The following is a 16,228-nucleotide window of genomic DNA, read 5'->3' on the forward strand; positions in this document are numbered from 1 at the left end:
CCCCCTCTTAGTAATTTATCCTAGTTAGCAACCCATTTTATACTATAGTAATAATGCCCTATCATAAGTTTAGTGCATTGTCATGGTTTTTGTATTTGTGCCAACCTGGCAGTGATAAGAGCTTAATCCTGGTTCTGTGCTGCACTCAGGGACCGCTCTTGGGTGGTGGGGATCAAACCCTAGTAGCCAATGCAAGCAAAGCTCATTACCCACTGTATTATCTTTCAGGCCTTTTTTTTTTTTTTTAAGGGAGAAACTGCCATATTTTTCTTTCTCTCTTCTTTGTACATTTATGTACAACTGACTGTTTACATTGTTTATTTTAAAATTGATTTATGGGTGTTGGAAGATTTATGACTGAACAGTATATGACTATTGCTACTGAATTAAAAAATAAATTTAAAAGGGGGAAAATAATTTTAAAAAGTTAGTTTGGTTCTTGAGCGACAGTACACAGGGGTTACTCCTGGTTCTGTGCTTAGGGATCACTCCTGGCAGGGTTCTGGAGACCATGGGGTACTGGGGATCAAACCCAGGTCAGCTGCATGCAAGGCAAGTACCCTAGGTGTGCTATAGCCTCCACTTTTTTTTTTTAAGGTTTTATTTATTTATTTGGGCTTGGGGTCACACTAGAGGTGCTCAGGGCTTACTCCTGGCTCTGCACTCATTCCTGGCGGTGCCTGTACAGGTCCATTTGAGGTGCGGGGAATCGAACCCGCGACAGCCACGTGCTGTCTCTCTCTCCAGCCCTATACCATTTATTTTTTGGTACAATTTTGTCTCCTTAAAGTATGAAACGCTTCACTAATTCACATGTCATCGCTGTGCAGGAGCCATGTTAATCTGTCTTGTTCCAGTTTTCGTGTATGTGCTGCCCAAGCAAGCACTCGTTATACAGCTGTAAAATGTTAAGTCAGTATTCCCGACCTGCTGAGCCAGCTGCCTGGAAGCTGAGAAGTCTCACCAGGGAGAAAGAAAAAACTCATTTCGACTTCAGAGAATCGTTCTGCCGCGGCCAAGGTCACCATCAGAGGAGATTCGCGTTCTTACTATTTTCCCAACCCCCGCCTCGGAGACTGTCACCTAGCTCAAGGTCCTACCCATGGAGAGGGCCCAAGGACAGCCAAAGACGGTGCACATGCTCCCCAACAGGAACTCCGCCCCTTTAACACACGCAGTTCCGCCAAGCATTCTCTCCAACTGACAGCCCTGCTGTCCAATTACGTTTCGAAGCTTTGAGGGTTGACCCGAACCTGTCAGGAACCAGTAGAAAAAGGAATTCAGATTAGCATCTATCTCGACCAATGGTTGAGAAGATGAGAAACCATTACCCTATAGGAGTAGTGTTAAGAGTGATGAGCAGTAAATTCATCCAATGGGAGTGCTTACTGCAGTTCAGGCCACGCCCCATCTCCGGGGATGTTGGCAGCACGAACACTGCAGCGATCAGTCTCCACCCGGACTCCGCCATGTTGGGTCTTGTGGGTCGTGTGGCCGCTGCCTCGGCCTCTGGGGCCTTGCGGGGACTCAGCCCTTCAGCGCCGCTACCCCAAGCCCAGCTCTTACTGCGGGTGGCCCCGGCAGCTCTCCAGCCTGGTAAGTGGCTCCTCTTGCAGCTGCGCCCGCGCCTGCAGCCCCGTGACCTTGAGCCGCGGGAGATCGTTGCTCGGGCCTACGGGATCGGTGTCGGTGGAAGCACGACCGGGCCGGGGCCCCGCAGCCTATCGGGCTTGGAGAACAAGAATGGGGCGCCCACGGGGGCTGCCATCGGCCCGGTTTCGCCTCGTTTGGGAAAAATGGGCATTATGTGGCGGAAAAGCGCGGGCAGATGCATTGACCTTGCTACGAAATCGGGGCCCCGGGCTTTCGAAATAGCGGGGGGTTCGTGCGCGGGGTGGGAGAATCGTGTAGGCCCTCCCGCAGGACACGCCTTCCGTGCAAGCGGAAGGAGGCTGGGCCTGAGCCCGAGCCTCCGCCAATCCTCGGGGGTTTAGACTGGGCTTCCGATGACCTTTAACTGCCCGCACTGACCCCAGTTCCTTCCACCTCTCTGTTTTGTGCGTGTGTGTATGTGTGTGTGCGTGCACTAGCCAGAGACTATGCCGCCCAAACATCTCCTTCCCCGAAGGCGGGCACCTCCACTGGGCGCATCGTGGCGGTCATCGGCGCCGTGGTGGACGTCCAGTTCGATGAAGGACTTCCACCCATTCTCAACGCCCTGGAAGTGCAAGGCAGGGACACCAGGCTGGTGTTGGAGGTGGCCCAGCACTTGGGTAAGTCGGGTTTGGTTAGGCGTCGGGAAGAGCTTGTGGGTTCCAAGTTAGCTCCAAAGCCAGGGTGCAACCCTTCTGTGATGATTTTATCCAAAATTGACTTTCGTTCTTCTGAGCTTGCTGAAGCCATAATAGAGAAACTGAGAAGGAGTCTTGGGGAACTTGGGCCTTTCGTGCCCTCCGTGCGGGATTAAGAATCACGTTGCCCATGGGGCTCTGTTTATCTGACAGGTGAGAGCACGGTGAGGACCATTGCCATGGATGGTACAGAAGGGTTGGTTAGAGGCCAGAAAGTCCTTGATTCTGGTGCCCCAATCAAAATCCCCGTGGGTCCTGAGACCCTGGGCAGGATCATGAATGTCATCGGAGAGCCTATTGATGAGAGAGGCCCCATCAAAACCAAGCAGTAAGTATCTCTCCTGCTGTATCGTGTTGGGGGTGGGGGGGAGAGGTGGGTTTGGCTGCAGCTGGCAGTGCTTAAGGACGATCGAGTGACTGTATGGGGTTATTCCAGGTGGTGCCCAGGATGAGGTATGTGACTTATTTTTCCCAGTTTTATACATGGTGACACTCTTTAGTATAGCAGTTTTCCTTCAGAGATAAAATGAGATGCTGATGTATCCTGTTAATAGGCCCACATAAAACAGGGTTCAAACCTCGTCCTCCAAAGACATTCAAGGGTACTGCACCAGGGATGTAGCCAAAGTACTTGACATTTGAAATTCTCCAGATCAACAGAAAATTGGAAGGCCTACAATCAGAGGGAACCCCACTTGATTGGGCTTGAATTCCAGTTTCTTTGGTTGTGGGGTTTCCAGTGCTTGTAGATCTTAGTATGTCCTGTTGATTTAGGGATACTTTCAAATGTGAAGAATTACTGCTAGGGACTCTGAAAGGAAATCTGTATTGTTGTGTCTTACCAATTTGGTTTCTGAAGAAAGGATTTTTGTTTTGTTTTTATTTGGGGCCCCACCCAGCTGTGTTTAGGGCTTACTCCTGGCAGTGCTTAGGGGACCATATGGGATAGAACCCGGTTTGGCCGTGTGCAAGGCAAGCACCCTCCCCGCTGTACTATTTCTCCAGTGCCAGGAAGGGTTTTTTCAATGACACAACTTCACATTTTGACTGAGTAGAGAGACATTTTCCAACAAGGTGAACAGACATCGATTCTCTCTTTACAGGTTCGCTCCTATTCACGCCGAGGCGCCTGAATTCATTGAGATGAGTGTTGAGCAAGAAATTTTGGTTACTGGTATCAAGGTCGTGGATCTGCTGGCTCCCTATGCCAAGGGTGGCAAAATTGGTATGTTTGTGGTGGGCACATATTTTCCAGACCAAATGTGGGGAGAAAGATCATCTCAGGGTATGAGTGGGTACTGAGATATTATCCCTCGCTGATGAGTAGCTTCTGACTTTCGTTCTTCTGAGTTTGCTGAAGCCAGATGCCATTCTGAGAAGGACTATAGGCGGCAAAAGTCTTTTATTTATTTAGGTTTTTAAGTTGGCTTAAATTTGGGAGGACTTTTTGTGAGGAATATAAGAATTTCTTAAAAATTCTCTTTTCAACCTCTCCCAGGACTGTTCGGTGGTGCTGGAGTTGGGAAGACAGTATTGATTATGGAGTTAATCAACAACGTTGCCAAGGCCCACGGTGGTTACTCTGTATTTGCTGGTGTTGGTGAGAGAACCCGTGAGGGCAATGACTTGTACCATGAAATGATTGAATCTGGTGTCATCAACTTGAAAGATGCTACCTCCAAGGTAAGCACTGAGCTTACCCATATAGTAGGTTTTGCCCTTTTTGATGGGGGGAGGGTCGGGTCACACCTGGTGATGCTTATTCCTGGCTCTGCATTCAGAAAATGACTCCTAGCGGTGCACAGGGAACCATATGGGATGCTGGGAATCGAACCAGGGTTGGCCACGTGTGAGGCAAACGCCCTACCTGCTGAACTATGGCTCCAGACCCCACATAGTAGGTTTTACTAGGTTGTTTTCTTTTCTCTTTAAAATTAGGTTACATTTCCTGACAATTGTTTTTGATAGATAGTGCCATGACCTGAAGATCAATTTAGGGGAGATGGTTTATTATATCTTAGAGAACCAGATCAAAATGAAAGACATTTTGTGCCTTTCGTTTTGATTCTTTCCTACAGGATTTTTTTTTCTCCTAAGCGTGAGAAGTCATCTTTTTTGATTTTTGAACTCTAAAAGGAAGAAATTTAGGAGCAAAATGACTCCTGAAAAAGTTTTGTTTCCGTTTTGGTTTTTTTGGCCATACCTAGCATTTCTCAGCTTATTCCTTCCTCTGCTTAGGGATCACTCCTGGTGGTTCATGGAATCAGATCCAGGTTGGCCACATGTAATGCAGCACCTGACTTGGCTGTACTCTGACCTCTCTAAGAAGGTCGTTTCTTAGACTTGGGGACCTTGTACATGGTTTCCATACTCCTCAGCTAGGCTGTTGCTATTTGTGTTACTGCAGGTGGCGCTGGTGTACGGTCAGATGAATGAACCACCTGGTGCTCGTGCCCGGGTAGCTCTGACGGGACTGACTGTGGCCGAGTACTTCAGAGACCAGGAAGGTCAAGATGTGTTGCTGTTCATCGATAACATCTTTCGCTTTACCCAGGCTGGCTCAGAGGTAAGAGAAAGCCTGAGAGAACTGGTTTCATCGACATTTCTTTGGAATGAGGCAGATGAAGTCAAAGATAAAGAGACTTGAGACATGTTCATAATGTTTTATTTTTAGGTGTCTGCTTTATTGGGCAGAATCCCTTCTGCTGTGGGTTATCAGCCTACACTGGCCACTGATATGGGTACCATGCAGGAAAGAATCACCACCACCAAGAAGGGATCTATCACCTCTGTCCAGGTAAGAATTGTTATATGAAGGAAGGCAGGCCTAATTTGTGTGAAGGTAAGTAGAGAGAGGAAGGTATAAAACTTGGTTCTGTCTATATAGCTCTCAATTTGGTTCATGAGCTTTCTGAAAAAAATCTGTAAAATTCTAGGAAACACTATAAAGTAAACCCAGGTAAAGTGTGTCATTGTAGATCACAAAGTTTTTAGCTTACAGGGAGGTGAGCTACATGGAAAACAGCATTAAATACGTACTGTTCTGATGAAGTACTACAGTGGTGCTTTTTAAAATTTTTTTAGTTTTTGATTTATGTTAAAAGTGGGTGACAGTGTTAATGTATAGACAAAAGTAATGTCAGGTTTTTTTAAAAAAATACAGCTAGAGGAACTAGATATATATGTGAAGTCAGCAGCTCTTCTGGGTGGTGGAAAGGCTCTTGAGGTGGTTTTAAAAAAAAAAATGGGTTCCTGGGACCTTTCTGGTGCAGGGGTTAAACTCTGGTCTTCTGAATCCGAAGCATTTGCCCTGGTTCCTTCAGGTGGGCTCTTAAGTGTTGAGAAGTGAGATTGTGAGGGGGAGGGCTAAGGTAGGAATACCTCCGGGTGTTCATGTTTGCTTTGCTTTATTTAGGCTATTTATGTGCCAGCTGACGACTTGACTGACCCTGCCCCTGCCACCACCTTCGCCCATTTGGATGCCACCACTGTGCTGTCCCGCGCTATTGCTGAGTTGGGCATCTACCCAGCTGTGGACCCTCTCGACTCCACCTCTCGTATCATGGACCCCAACATTGTTGGCAATGAGCACTATGACGTTGCCCGTGGGGTGCAGAAGATCCTGCAGGTGAGTTCTGCTAGTAAGATCAGTGACCCTAAAATCACAAAAGGGGATTTGGGCATGAGATGAGGGGACAGCTCTTTTCTAGTGACAATTGTGATTTGCTGTGGATGAAGGAAAGATGAGACCAGAGATTTCTAGTGAGTGCTAATGAAGTCTCTTGAGTTTTCAGTTAGTCTCTGGAATCTAGTGTTTTCTCATAGCGACAGGTGAGAAGGAAAACTAGGACATTGATATGAGCTGAGTACACAATTGACCACGAGTGTGTAACTTCCCCTTCATTAATTTGTACTTGTTTCACTTACGATGTGAGGTATGGTGGGAAAAGACTTTGTGCAGAGAGCACCTTTACAATTACAAGGGAGTGTTCATTTTCTGGGATCCAAATTAAGAATTTAGGCTTCTTAAATTGCTCCCTTTCTCCTCCCGTAGGACTACAAGTCCCTTCAGGACATCATTGCCATCCTGGGTATGGATGAACTTTCCGAGGAAGACAAGTTGACTGTGTCTCGAGCACGGAAAATCCAGCGTTTCTTGTCTCAGCCATTCCAGGTCGCTGAGGTCTTCACTGGGCATATGGGGAAGCTGGTCCCCCTAAAAGAGACCATCAAAGGATTCCAGCAGATTTTGGCAGGTGAGGTATTGAATATCAAGCAGAATATGAAAATGGCAGAGAAGCCTGAATGCTTGCTCTATGCCCCATTCTGACAGTTACCGAGCAACATGTGAAAGTCTGCTGAAATTTTTTTTTTTTTTTTTTTTTTTTGCTTTTTGGTCACACCTGGCGATGCACAGGGGTTACTCCTGGCTCTACACTCAGGAATTACTCCTGGCGGTGCTCAGGGGACCATATGGGATGCTGGGATTCGAACCCGGGTCGGCCGCGTGCAAGGCAAACGCCCTACCCGCTGTGCTATCGCTCCAGCCCCAGCTGAAATTTTTTTAATCAAAAAGTACTTGCTATTATTGGGCTGGAGAAAGAGTATAGCTGATAGGGTGCCTTGGAGGCAGTCAACCCAGCTTCAATCCCCAGCTCTCCAGGAGTGATCCCTCAGTGCTCAGCCAGGATTAAGCCTGGAATGAATGTTTTTGTGGTGAACTCAGGGGTTCACATATGAGGAAGACATTCTACCATTGGTCCACATTCCCAGCCTGAGACTTACATGTTCTGATTCTTAACAGAATGCTTTTAGCTTTACCTAGTCTTCAGAGTGAATGAGAACATCTTATGAGGAAGACTTGGTGGTTTGTGCTCAGAGCTCAGAAGTTTCAAATAATCTGTTGGCAATGTCACACAGCCAACGTAAGAGCAAGAATTTGAACTCTGGTTATGTGGCTTTTCCTAGTCCGTATGAACAGGTCTAGTAAATTCGATTTCTGAGAGTAAGGAAGAAAAGATTTAATTCATCACATTCTGACTGACCTCAAGTGGTAAGAAATACACAGTAGGCAGAAAAACTGACATCCCCTAACAGTTGTTTTTCCCCCCTCTCCCATGTAGGTGAATATGACCATCTCCCAGAGCAGGCCTTCTATATGGTGGGACCCATTGAAGAAGCGGTGGCAAAAGCTGATAAGCTGGCCGAAGAGCACTCGTGAGGGGGTCCTTTGGCAAAGTAAAACACTCATCCCCTGTGCTGTCCTCACCCCTAATCCAAAAGTCTGTTTACTCTGACTAAGGGCATATGAGAACCTTGATTGAAAAAGCATTGTGTTCTGTCTGAAGAATATTTAAGGTTTCCAATAAAATTCACATCCTCCAGAATCTGCCTTATTATGAGAAGACAACCAACGCTGGTTTTGTTTATTTTACTTTGTTTTGGGGCCACACCTGGTGATGCTTAGGGGTTACTTGTGGCTCTACAAATCTGGAATTGCTCCTGACAGTGCTCAGGGGACGGTAGGGGATGCTGGGGATCAAACCCAGGTTGGTCGTATGTTTGGCAAGTGGCTTACCTGGTGCACTATCTCTCCGTGCCCCTTGTTTGGTTTTTTAAAGCTTGAAGACATGTAGAAACATGTATGTGGCCTTTTAAAATTTCTTATGGAATTAGAAAGTCATGATTACGTTTTATAGATACGATGTTCCAACACCAGTTCCTTTGCTTCCATCCATGTCCCCAGTTTCCTTCCCCCCTGCTCACCCATAGAGGCATCTTTTTCCCTAAATTTTAGGCTCTGGTTCACAATGGCAGGGTATCATGTTTCTCTATTGAGTGTTCCCTTCCCTGTCCACCTCATTGTTGGCAGTGATGAAGGCATATAAGCCTGGTGTTACGCTTGCATATCAGCACTTTAAGTTAGTTTTAGTCACAAGAAACCATAGGACATATATGTTTGAAATGAGGTCATTAAAAAAACATTTTGTGGGGCCATACTCTGTAGTCATGTTTCACTGGACCCTGGGGTCCATGTAGTCCAGGGAATTGGACCCAGGGCTCTGTGTGCAAAGTCTGCACCCCAGCCTAGAAAGGCCCTTAACAACGGGTGAGGAATTTCCTGTGGATGTGTGACATAAAGACCCTCAACTTCGGTCTTCCACATAATTTTGTTCAAAGCAATTTGAGTTTCACCTCAGCACACGGGTTTGCGTAAACAAATGTATTTTTCTTGTTAATTTGTATTTTCTTTTGATTTTGGGACCACACTTGGTAAGCTGGAATGTCCTTTCTCTTCAAGCTATCTCCCTGGCCTAGTGTACTGGGAGGAGAAATAATAATACATAAAAACTTTTGGGGGCCACGCCCAGTGGTGCTCATTGGTTACTCCTTGTGGGCTGGGAGTTCATACAGGGTGCTGGGATTGAACCTGGGTTGGCGGTATGTAAGGCAAGCATGCTACCTGCTCCAGTCCGTCTTTTTTTTTTTTTTTTTGGGTCATATCAGGGCTTGGGCTCTGCTCAGTAATAGCTCCTGGTGGGGCTTGTGGGACCACATGGGATGCCAGGGATTGAACCAGGTCAGCCCTTCCTGTACTATCTCTGACCCCCTAATAACAGTTATTTTAAGACAAGTCAGGAGTGAATAGAATTAAATAAAAGGAAATCACTTGTTTTGGTTCTGGGGCCATACCTAGAAGTTCTAAAGGGTGACTCCTGCTTTATGGAAAGCTTGTAAGGCCATGGGGAACCTATACTGAACCTGGAATTTCTGTACTTGTTGCTTGTCTAGTCCTTTAGTCATGATAAGATATTCTGGAAGGTGAAGACTGACCCACCTAGCAGGTGAGCCTAGGCCTGGGATGTGGCTCCTTGTTGCAGAACAAGCACGTGAGGTCCTGGGTTCTATTCCTGGGACTAACCCTTCATAGCTTGAGCAAGCCTAGACTTGATCTGTTTGTGATTCCTTCGAGGCTATGAGGGGCCACAAAATACCAGGAGATCCATCCTGTGCTGCTAAACTCCCTTCGGAAAGTCTGGGGTTTATGAACTAGATAATGGGATTAGATGCTCTCCCCTATTTTAACCCACTAATAGGTGAACGTTAGAAGAAATGCACAAACCTACACGTCGCACCGGATGGACATCAGAGCCTATGAAGGTGCAAGGTCAGATCTGGTGTCACTCGTGTGGACCCAGGCCCATCTACCGCCCTCTGGTGGCGGTACGGGGGACAGTGCGAGAACACGCACTGATCTCACCATTTTGAAATCCAAGAAGGCCATTAGCTAGGATGTGGTTCTGGCTCAAGACTGTTTACAAACCAGCTGGGGCTTCGCTCCAGAGGAGGAGCCTAGCCTGCATCCAGCAGCTCCACCCCTGAGGCATGCAAATCAGGCTCGACGCAGGGTGGAGACAAAAAGATCTCAATTCAGAGGCCCTTGGGGGCTGAAGGTTGGGGAGGGGCCTCGGGAGAGGCGCCAGGGGTGGAGTGGGGGCCTCTTGAAGTTTCGACCCTCCTGCCTCTGACGTCCTTGGCACCGATCTCCTCTATCAAAGATCTGGACGGAAGGTGGAGCCCCCGAGCCGCCGGTCTCTGTAGTTTGCTCCCAGAAAATCGTGCATGGGGGGGGGGAAATGCTGAGTTGTGGGGGCGGGAGCACTTCCTCTAGGTCCCGACTCCAGGGGTAGCACGCACACGGGTGCGGCGGGGCTGGGGCCGCGTCGGCCCCTTTCTGCTCCGTTTTCCCATGGCACCCAGATGCGGACCTGGGAACGAGGGAGCCTAAAGGTCGCTGACATTCTTCCGCCCCTCCCCGCTCCCTCCCCCCTCCCCCCGCCACGTTCACGTCTCGCAACCTTATTCGAGAACCTTCTCCCGCTTGCTAGCTGCAACTCTCTTTATTTCCTTCCCCCTTCACCACTCCTCCACCGCCCCAGGAGTGTCAACACAGATCTAACCTTCCTCCATATTCCTGCCGGCTCGGCCCCGTCCCCGCGGCTTCCTCCTCCCCCTCGACCCGGAGAAGCCCCGCCCCCGCCTCCGCCCGCCCCGCCCCGGCCTGTCACACAGGGACATCACCCTACAGCAGTTCAGCCCTGTGGCTCGCAGGAAGCATACATTGGCGTTTTGATCCGTGCTACTTCCCAGCTCCCCCGCTGGGGAGGACCGAACACCAGTCTTCCGGGGACCGGGGGACACCAAGGACAAAGGAGAGAGCTGGGTGGTCCCAGGCCTGGAGCCCCGCCGGCCGGACATGGGTGAGTAAGAGGACCAGCCCCCCCGGGAAGGCCCCAGGGATGCCTCCCTCCTTCCCTGGCTGACTCAGCAGGGGTGGGGCCTAACCTTTGCTCAATTGGGGGTTGCAGGAGAGGAACTGGGCTTGAGGGGCATGAGGCTCAGCGGGTGAAGCTGGGGACAGTGGCGAGTTCCAGGGAAGTCTGCGACTCTGCACCCTGGGCCCGCTCCCCGCTGCTACTCACCCCTCCTCACTCGAGCCGTTGCGATTCAAGCAGTATTGTACATTTCTCACGGCTAGCTGGGCCTCCCGGCCAGAAGAAAAGCCCCTTTGGGGAGGTTGGGGGTGGTGTTAGGGCCCCGCTCCCCCTTTTCTCCTTGGCCGTCTTCTCGGTCCTCTCCTCCCCCACTCGGGCCCACCACCAGGTGGGGGCTGCACGGAGCAGCTGCTTCCTGTTGCCCCAGAGGCTGCTACCGGGGTGACCCTGGTTTGGGGAAACTGAACTAGAATGACGCCGATTCTCACGGTCGCGCGGCGGCCTGCCGCCTAGAGTTGGTACCGGCCGGCCGGGCTCGGTCCCCCGAGAACACTGGCCCAAAGGCCTGGGAGGGCTTCGCCTTGCGGCTTCCTGATTCCAGAGGCTTCTGCAACTTGGGCAGCGCCGGGGGCGAGGGAAGCGGGAGCTCTCCCCCGGGGCTGCGGGCCCGCGAGGAACCTGTTCACCACGCAGGGCCCCTGCGGAACCGCGGCAGCTCGGCCTTGGGTCCCCGCTCCGTGCGCCCTCACCCCTGCTCGGAGTCCTCGGGACTCTCCCGGCTCCCCGGCGCTCCTTTGTCAAGGGGGTTCTCCGCGCGGCCCGGGCTCTCCCGACTCCTCCACTTCGCCGCAGAAGTTTCTGTCTCTTCTTCCTGGGATCTGTTCTCTTCCTCCATCTGGGATCCTTCCTGGTTCTGGCCCCTAGGAGACGCCACCCGCCTCCCCCTCCCCCTCGCGGATTCATCACGACAGCCCTACCCGAGCGCCCGTCCTTCCCCCGGTAGCTCCTGCCCCTTTAAGCGCAGCCTCCCCGCCCCCCCTCCCCGCCCGCCGCCGCCGCCGCCGCCGCCGCCGCCGCCGCCGCCGCCGCCGGCCCTGGGCTGGGGGAGGAGGCGCCGCCGCCGCCCGGCTCGGCCACCTGCGCCGCCGCCGCCGCCGCCGCCCGCGGCCCGGCCCCGCTCCAGGTGAGGCCCGGCGCTCACGTCCGGCCCCGGAGTCCCCCGGCAGGTCCCCGCCGGGGGTGGGGGCGGGGGAGTGGGGGTTGGGGAGGGGGATCCCCGACCCTCCCCCGCGGGAGCTGCCCGCCCCCGCTCCCCGCCTCGCGCGCACGCCCTGCTCGCCCCTTTCTCCGCCGTCCTCCGCTCGCGATCCGCAGGCGTCGCACGCCTCTGGCCGGCCTCCCCGCTCCGGGTCCCCCGTACCTCCTATTCTGGGCCCAGGATCCCCCCTCCCCCGCGCTCTCCGCGCCAGGGAAAATCTCCCGCGGTCTGGGTTTCGCCTCCTCCCCGCCGGAACCGGCGCTTTCCCACGCCACCCTAACCTCCGGCGGGAGGGGGCACAACCGTCCCGGGGCTGGCCGGGGGGTCGCGTGGACTGCAGCCACTTTCGGGCCGTGCCCCGCGGAGCCCCTCAAGTTGACTTAAGTCCCATCTCAGGCTCCCCCCCCCCCCTCCCCGCAAGCCCTCCTCTCCCGGAGTTAGGGGTGGAGGGGGGTGGTCCCGGTCTCCACCGAGCATCCGCCCCGGGTGGGAAAAAACCTTCCTTTTTTTTTTTCCCCCGGGCGTGAGTCGGCCCCGTCTAGGAATGCCCCGGCCCTCGAGCCCGAAAACGGAGAGGGGGCACCCAGAAACCTGGGATGCGGGGGTTGCAGGGACTGTTGGCGTGGGTGAGGGGCCGGGACTCCGTCCCCGGGCGGTGGGGGCGTGGGAAGGCCGCCTGCTCTATTCAGATGTTAAGGGAGTCCCCACCCCTTGGAGAAATTAGGGCTTTCTCCCTTCCTCTCATGACACCGCCGCGGAGAAGCCCGCCTGGGGAGTCGGGCCGGGACTTTGTGATGAATAGAGGGGGCACACGGCGACGCGGAGGGAGGGAGAGGGGCTGTTAGGGTCCTTTTGATGTGTGGTGAGGATCTAACCTCCACCAAGTGCGTGCGTGCGTGCGTGTGTGTGTGTGTGTGTGTGTGTGTGTGTGTGTGTGTGTGTGTGTGTGTGTCGCTGTGTTGCAGTCACCTGGAGAAGGGGAAGGTGCAAGTGGAAGGGCTGACGGCCTTCTCGCTCTCGGGCTCTAGTAGCGGTATGAGCCGTTTTCACCAAGGGGGGGAGGTCATTAGCAATCACCCTCCTCCCCCATCTCCATTGGGGTTTCCCCCCCAGAGTCCAGCCGAGCCCCTTCTGCTCTCGGGCTCTCGCCTTCCACCCCACCCCTACTCCCCGGCCCGTGCAGAGTCAGGGGACAGGTTGTAGGGACTTGATTCAGACTCGAGCCGGGAGGGCTCTGGGGGCAGGGGGAGGCCGATGGAATTGCGCAGTGGCCTTCGGGGTTGGGTTCCAGGAGGGCCGGGAAGGGGGAGCGTGAGAGGGCTGGAGAGGAGGGTGCAAACGCGCCTGGGCCCCCTGTACTTTCTTCCCCGCCCCGGCCCCAGCGGAGCCAGGCGCGATGGCAGCTGACCCTCGGGTCCTGGTGTCCGTGCATCAGGAGGGCGTGAAGGGAAGGGGGGGAGCAGGTGCCAAGTTGTCCCTTCCGGTTGCTCTCGTCATCCTCTGCCCACTGACCCGGCCCGAGAGGGGCTCCGAGCCTTCCCTGGATGCTCTTGTATCACAAGTTGCTTTAAGAATGCCCCTTTGCCCCTGCCCCCTTTCTGGTCGCTTCCTAAAAGGAGCCGCGGTTGGTGATTGGCCACGTCTGATGGGATTGAGGAATGTTTGGGGACATATGGGGTCAGTCTGCCCTCTGTCGTCTGGAGAGGGGGAGAGGCACAGCTGCTGCCTGGGGTAGCTTTTGGCAGGAAGCGAGCGCCCAGCTGTTGGGCACATTGGCTGCGCCCTCCTCCCTCCCCAAGGAGCAGGGCAGGCCTGTGCCCCGACGGGGGTCAGGAGGGGTCTCCTCTCCGGCCAAGGGGATCGTGCTCGCTGCACCGGGAGGGAGGGATCCTGTCCCCCTTCCCTCCCCCCCCAGTACCAGGTAGGCCCTTTCCCGTCCAACACCTCCCTGCTCCCGGCCGCTCCAGGCCGCGCTCGTCCTCGGGGTTGCCCTGGAGACTAGGCCTGGGGCTCGGAAGGGGTGGGGGACAGTCAGTGGGGCACAAGAGTAACCGGCTCTTCCGGAGCCGAGAGGAGCCGCGGTGGGTGGGTGTGGGTGTGGGGGAGGGGCGTGGCCACACCCGTCTGACTGGCGCAGGCCCCGCCCCGCCCCGCCGCGGCCCTGCTCGTCACTCGCCTGCCCTGCTCCGGGGGCGGGCGGGCGGTCGGAAGCGTCTCCCTCATCTGCCCTGGAGAAGGGAAGAGAAAAAAAAAAAAAAAGGTTACCCGGTCTCGGCTGCGGCCTCCGAGGAGCAGTTCCTTTAAAGCTGTCTTCCCTGCCTTTATTTCTGGGGCGGGGGGCGGGGGGCACGCGTGGGGGCCAAGGGGAGGGCGCGATTCAGATGCGTGCTGAGTCCCTGCTTTCTCCAGAATGGAAGGACTGCTTGGGGACTGGAAAGCCAGCTAAGGCACTTGCAGATCGCTGTGTTGTTGTTTTTTTTTTTTTCTTTTTTCCCCAAGGTGGCCTTTAAATCTATTATTTAGGCAAGAGGAGAGGAGTTTCATTTCTGCCTGCCCCTCCCTGGTGGTCTACTTTCCTCCCCCCCCCAGGTCACGATACCCACCCTCTTCCCCACCCTACCCCCAGCCTCCCCTCCTTCTGGCACTTTGAGGTTTTGCTAAAGCTAAAGCTTATTTTTTTCTTAGTCGTTCCCAGTCATTCAGAGTGAGGAGTGGGCTCTTTGTCAAATTCTGAAACAAGCAGCCTTCCTCCTGGGATAAGGCAATCGGATCTAGGCTGATGGGATTTGGTCCTGTCCCTACCCAGTTTCTAGGTCTCTTCCCGCCCCAGGTCCCCAGAGGGAAAGGTATTTGTTGACCTCCCAGCCTTCCAGTTTCTTTCTTTTTCTTTTCCTTTTTTTTCTATTTTTTTTTTGGGAGGGGCACAGCGGGTGTTGCTCAGGGGTGACTCCTGGTTCTGCACTCAGGAATCACTCCTGGCAGTGCTCCAGGGCCATACGGGATGCTGGAGCTCGAACCCAGGTCAGTGGCGTGCAAGGCCACTGACCTACCTGCTGCACGGTTTCCTCGTGCCCACTCGTTGGCCTTCAGAAGACTCAGTTGGTGGAACTGCGATGCAGTGAACTCAAGGCGGGGGATGGGAGGGCAGGAATGATCTTGAAGTCTGTACAAATGTGTTGAGTGTCAAGGGAAGGAAGCCTGATTACTAGTGTTTATCTGCTACTTGACCTTGAACACGTCGGCCAGCCTCGCTGGGCCTTAGTATCTCCATCTGACAAACAGGAGAAGGTTGGACTAGACATTCTCCCAGTTCTAACGTGCTACCACACACTGTCGCTCTTCAGAGGCCCGGCTAGAGACATTTTAGTTGGCAGTCAAACCAGTCCTGTTAGATTTTCAGGCTTTTCCGACGTTCGGAATTATATAGGAAGTTTCCCAGGTACAGGGCAGGTGGACATGTGGGGTGTTTAATTTGCTCTGTTCTCCCGGGCTTATCCCATGCACAGACAGGACTCGGGTCTCGCGTGCTCCCCCCGCTAAGCCTCCTTTCCCACGCACAGGAATCTTCCCGACTCCCAGCGCCCTGCAGATGCCGGGGAAGTGATCCAGGGAGGACCAGGCAGCCCCCACGGGACAGAGGTGAGTGGGCAGCAGATTACCGCGCGAGGCCTTGCCTCGCCCCCCCCTTCCAACCCTTTTGCCAGGACCAAACTTTTCCTCACTAACCCTGCCGCTTTGGCTCTTCACTTTCCCCCAAACGATTCCCCACCACCCGCCTCGCGTTTGGGGAGCGCCACACGGTTCCGCCCTAGAAATTTGGGCTAGTCTTTCAGGTTAACCTTGAGACCATGGCACGCCTTTCAGCTTGCAGCGCGAAGCAGGAAGGACTCTCGCCCACAATGGGACACGCACGGTGCGGAGGGAGCGGCCCTGGAGCCGCGGCGCTAGGACCCAGATCCGGGCCGGGGAGGCCGGCCTGCGGGCACTAGGACCCGGCGGCGGAGGCCGCGGAGGGCGGCTCTCTCGCTCGGGCCGCAGCTTCCCCGCCCCCTCCGGCTCCGACTCACTCCTCCCCCGCCGGCCATGTTGGCTCCGCTCGGGCCCCGCGGTTGAGCCGCGTCCCCCTCCCCCCTCCCGGCCCCCAGACCCCCTCCCCCGCGGTCCCCTCCCCTCCTGGCGCCCGGAGCGCGGCCATGTGAACCGCCCGGCCCCCGGGGAGAGACAAGCCCCGAGCCAGGTGGACGTCGCCGCCTCAGGTCTGTGGGGTCTGAGGCGGGGGGCCTGAGGGGAGGGAGCCCCGCTTTCATCCGAGGCTGCCCTCAGGGAGAGCCGCGGCTCCCGGC

At 54.2% G+C, this 16,228-nt stretch overlaps 2 protein-coding genes and 3 non-coding genes across 10 annotated transcripts in view; 4 read left to right on the top strand and 1 right to left on the bottom strand.

Moving 5' to 3' along the window:
* Positions 1 to 785: 785 nt before the first annotated feature.
* On the bottom strand, positions 786 to 887 carry LOC129402896 (U6 spliceosomal RNA). Its single transcript, XR_008628921.1, has one exon. It is a non-coding gene; the product is annotated as a U6 spliceosomal RNA (small nuclear RNA).
* A 551-nt stretch (positions 888 to 1,438) lies between these two features.
* Positions 1,439 to 7,738, top strand: ATP5F1B (ATP synthase F1 subunit beta). Its single transcript, XM_004601617.2, has 10 exons — positions 1,439 to 1,596; positions 2,091 to 2,273; positions 2,505 to 2,679; positions 3,455 to 3,576; positions 3,850 to 4,034; positions 4,759 to 4,917; positions 5,026 to 5,148; positions 5,767 to 5,979; positions 6,406 to 6,607; positions 7,475 to 7,738. The coding sequence occupies exons 1-10, from the start codon at positions 1,470 to 1,472 to the stop codon at positions 7,570 to 7,572; spliced, it is 1,587 nt and encodes a 528-aa protein (XP_004601674.1). The 5' UTR covers positions 1,439 to 1,469; the 3' UTR covers positions 7,573 to 7,738.
* On the top strand, positions 2,345 to 2,422 carry LOC129403003 (small nucleolar RNA SNORD59). The gene has a single exon (XR_008628995.1). It is a non-coding gene; the product is annotated as a small nucleolar RNA SNORD59 (small nucleolar RNA).
* On the top strand, positions 3,663 to 3,732 carry LOC129403002 (small nucleolar RNA SNORD59). The gene has a single exon (XR_008628994.1). It is a non-coding gene; the product is annotated as a small nucleolar RNA SNORD59 (small nucleolar RNA).
* Positions 7,739 to 10,442: 2,704 nt separating the features above from the next.
* BAZ2A (bromodomain adjacent to zinc finger domain 2A) overlaps positions 10,443 to 16,228 on the top strand; it is a 40,360-nt gene continuing 34,574 nt past the window's right edge. For 3 of the 6 annotated variants that reach the window (XM_055126050.1, XM_055126054.1, XM_055126055.1), the window contains exon 1: positions 10,443 to 10,612. In XM_055126050.1, coding sequence (XP_054982025.1) covers positions 10,609 to 10,612 — 4 coding nt within the window. In that variant the 5' untranslated portion in view covers positions 10,443 to 10,608. Of the gene's footprint in view, positions 10,613 to 11,764; positions 11,811 to 15,445; positions 15,525 to 15,988; positions 16,142 to 16,228 lie in introns of those variants that run through there. The other 3 variants (XM_055126051.1, XM_055126052.1, XM_055126053.1) reach the window with 3 other exon arrangements.

The sequence above is a fragment of the Sorex araneus genome, chromosome 2 (genome assembly GCF_027595985.1).
Source record: "Sorex araneus isolate mSorAra2 chromosome 2, mSorAra2.pri, whole genome shotgun sequence".
NCBI lineage: Eukaryota > Metazoa > Chordata > Mammalia > Eulipotyphla > Soricidae > Sorex > Sorex araneus.

Excerpts from the sequence above, each read along its gene's own strand:
- ATP5F1B (XM_004601617.2), top strand. The coding sequence starts at position 1,470 with ATGTTGGGTCTTGTGGGTCGTGTGGCCGCTGCCTCGGCCTCTGGGGCC. Across the intron at positions 4,035-4,758 it reads TGAAAGATGCTACCTCCAAG|GTGGCGCTGGTGTACGGTCA; the intron begins GTAAGCACTGAG and ends GTGTTACTGCAG. Across the intron at positions 6,608-7,474 it reads ATTCCAGCAGATTTTGGCAG|GTGAATATGACCATCTCCCA; the intron begins GTGAGGTATTGA and ends TCTCCCATGTAG.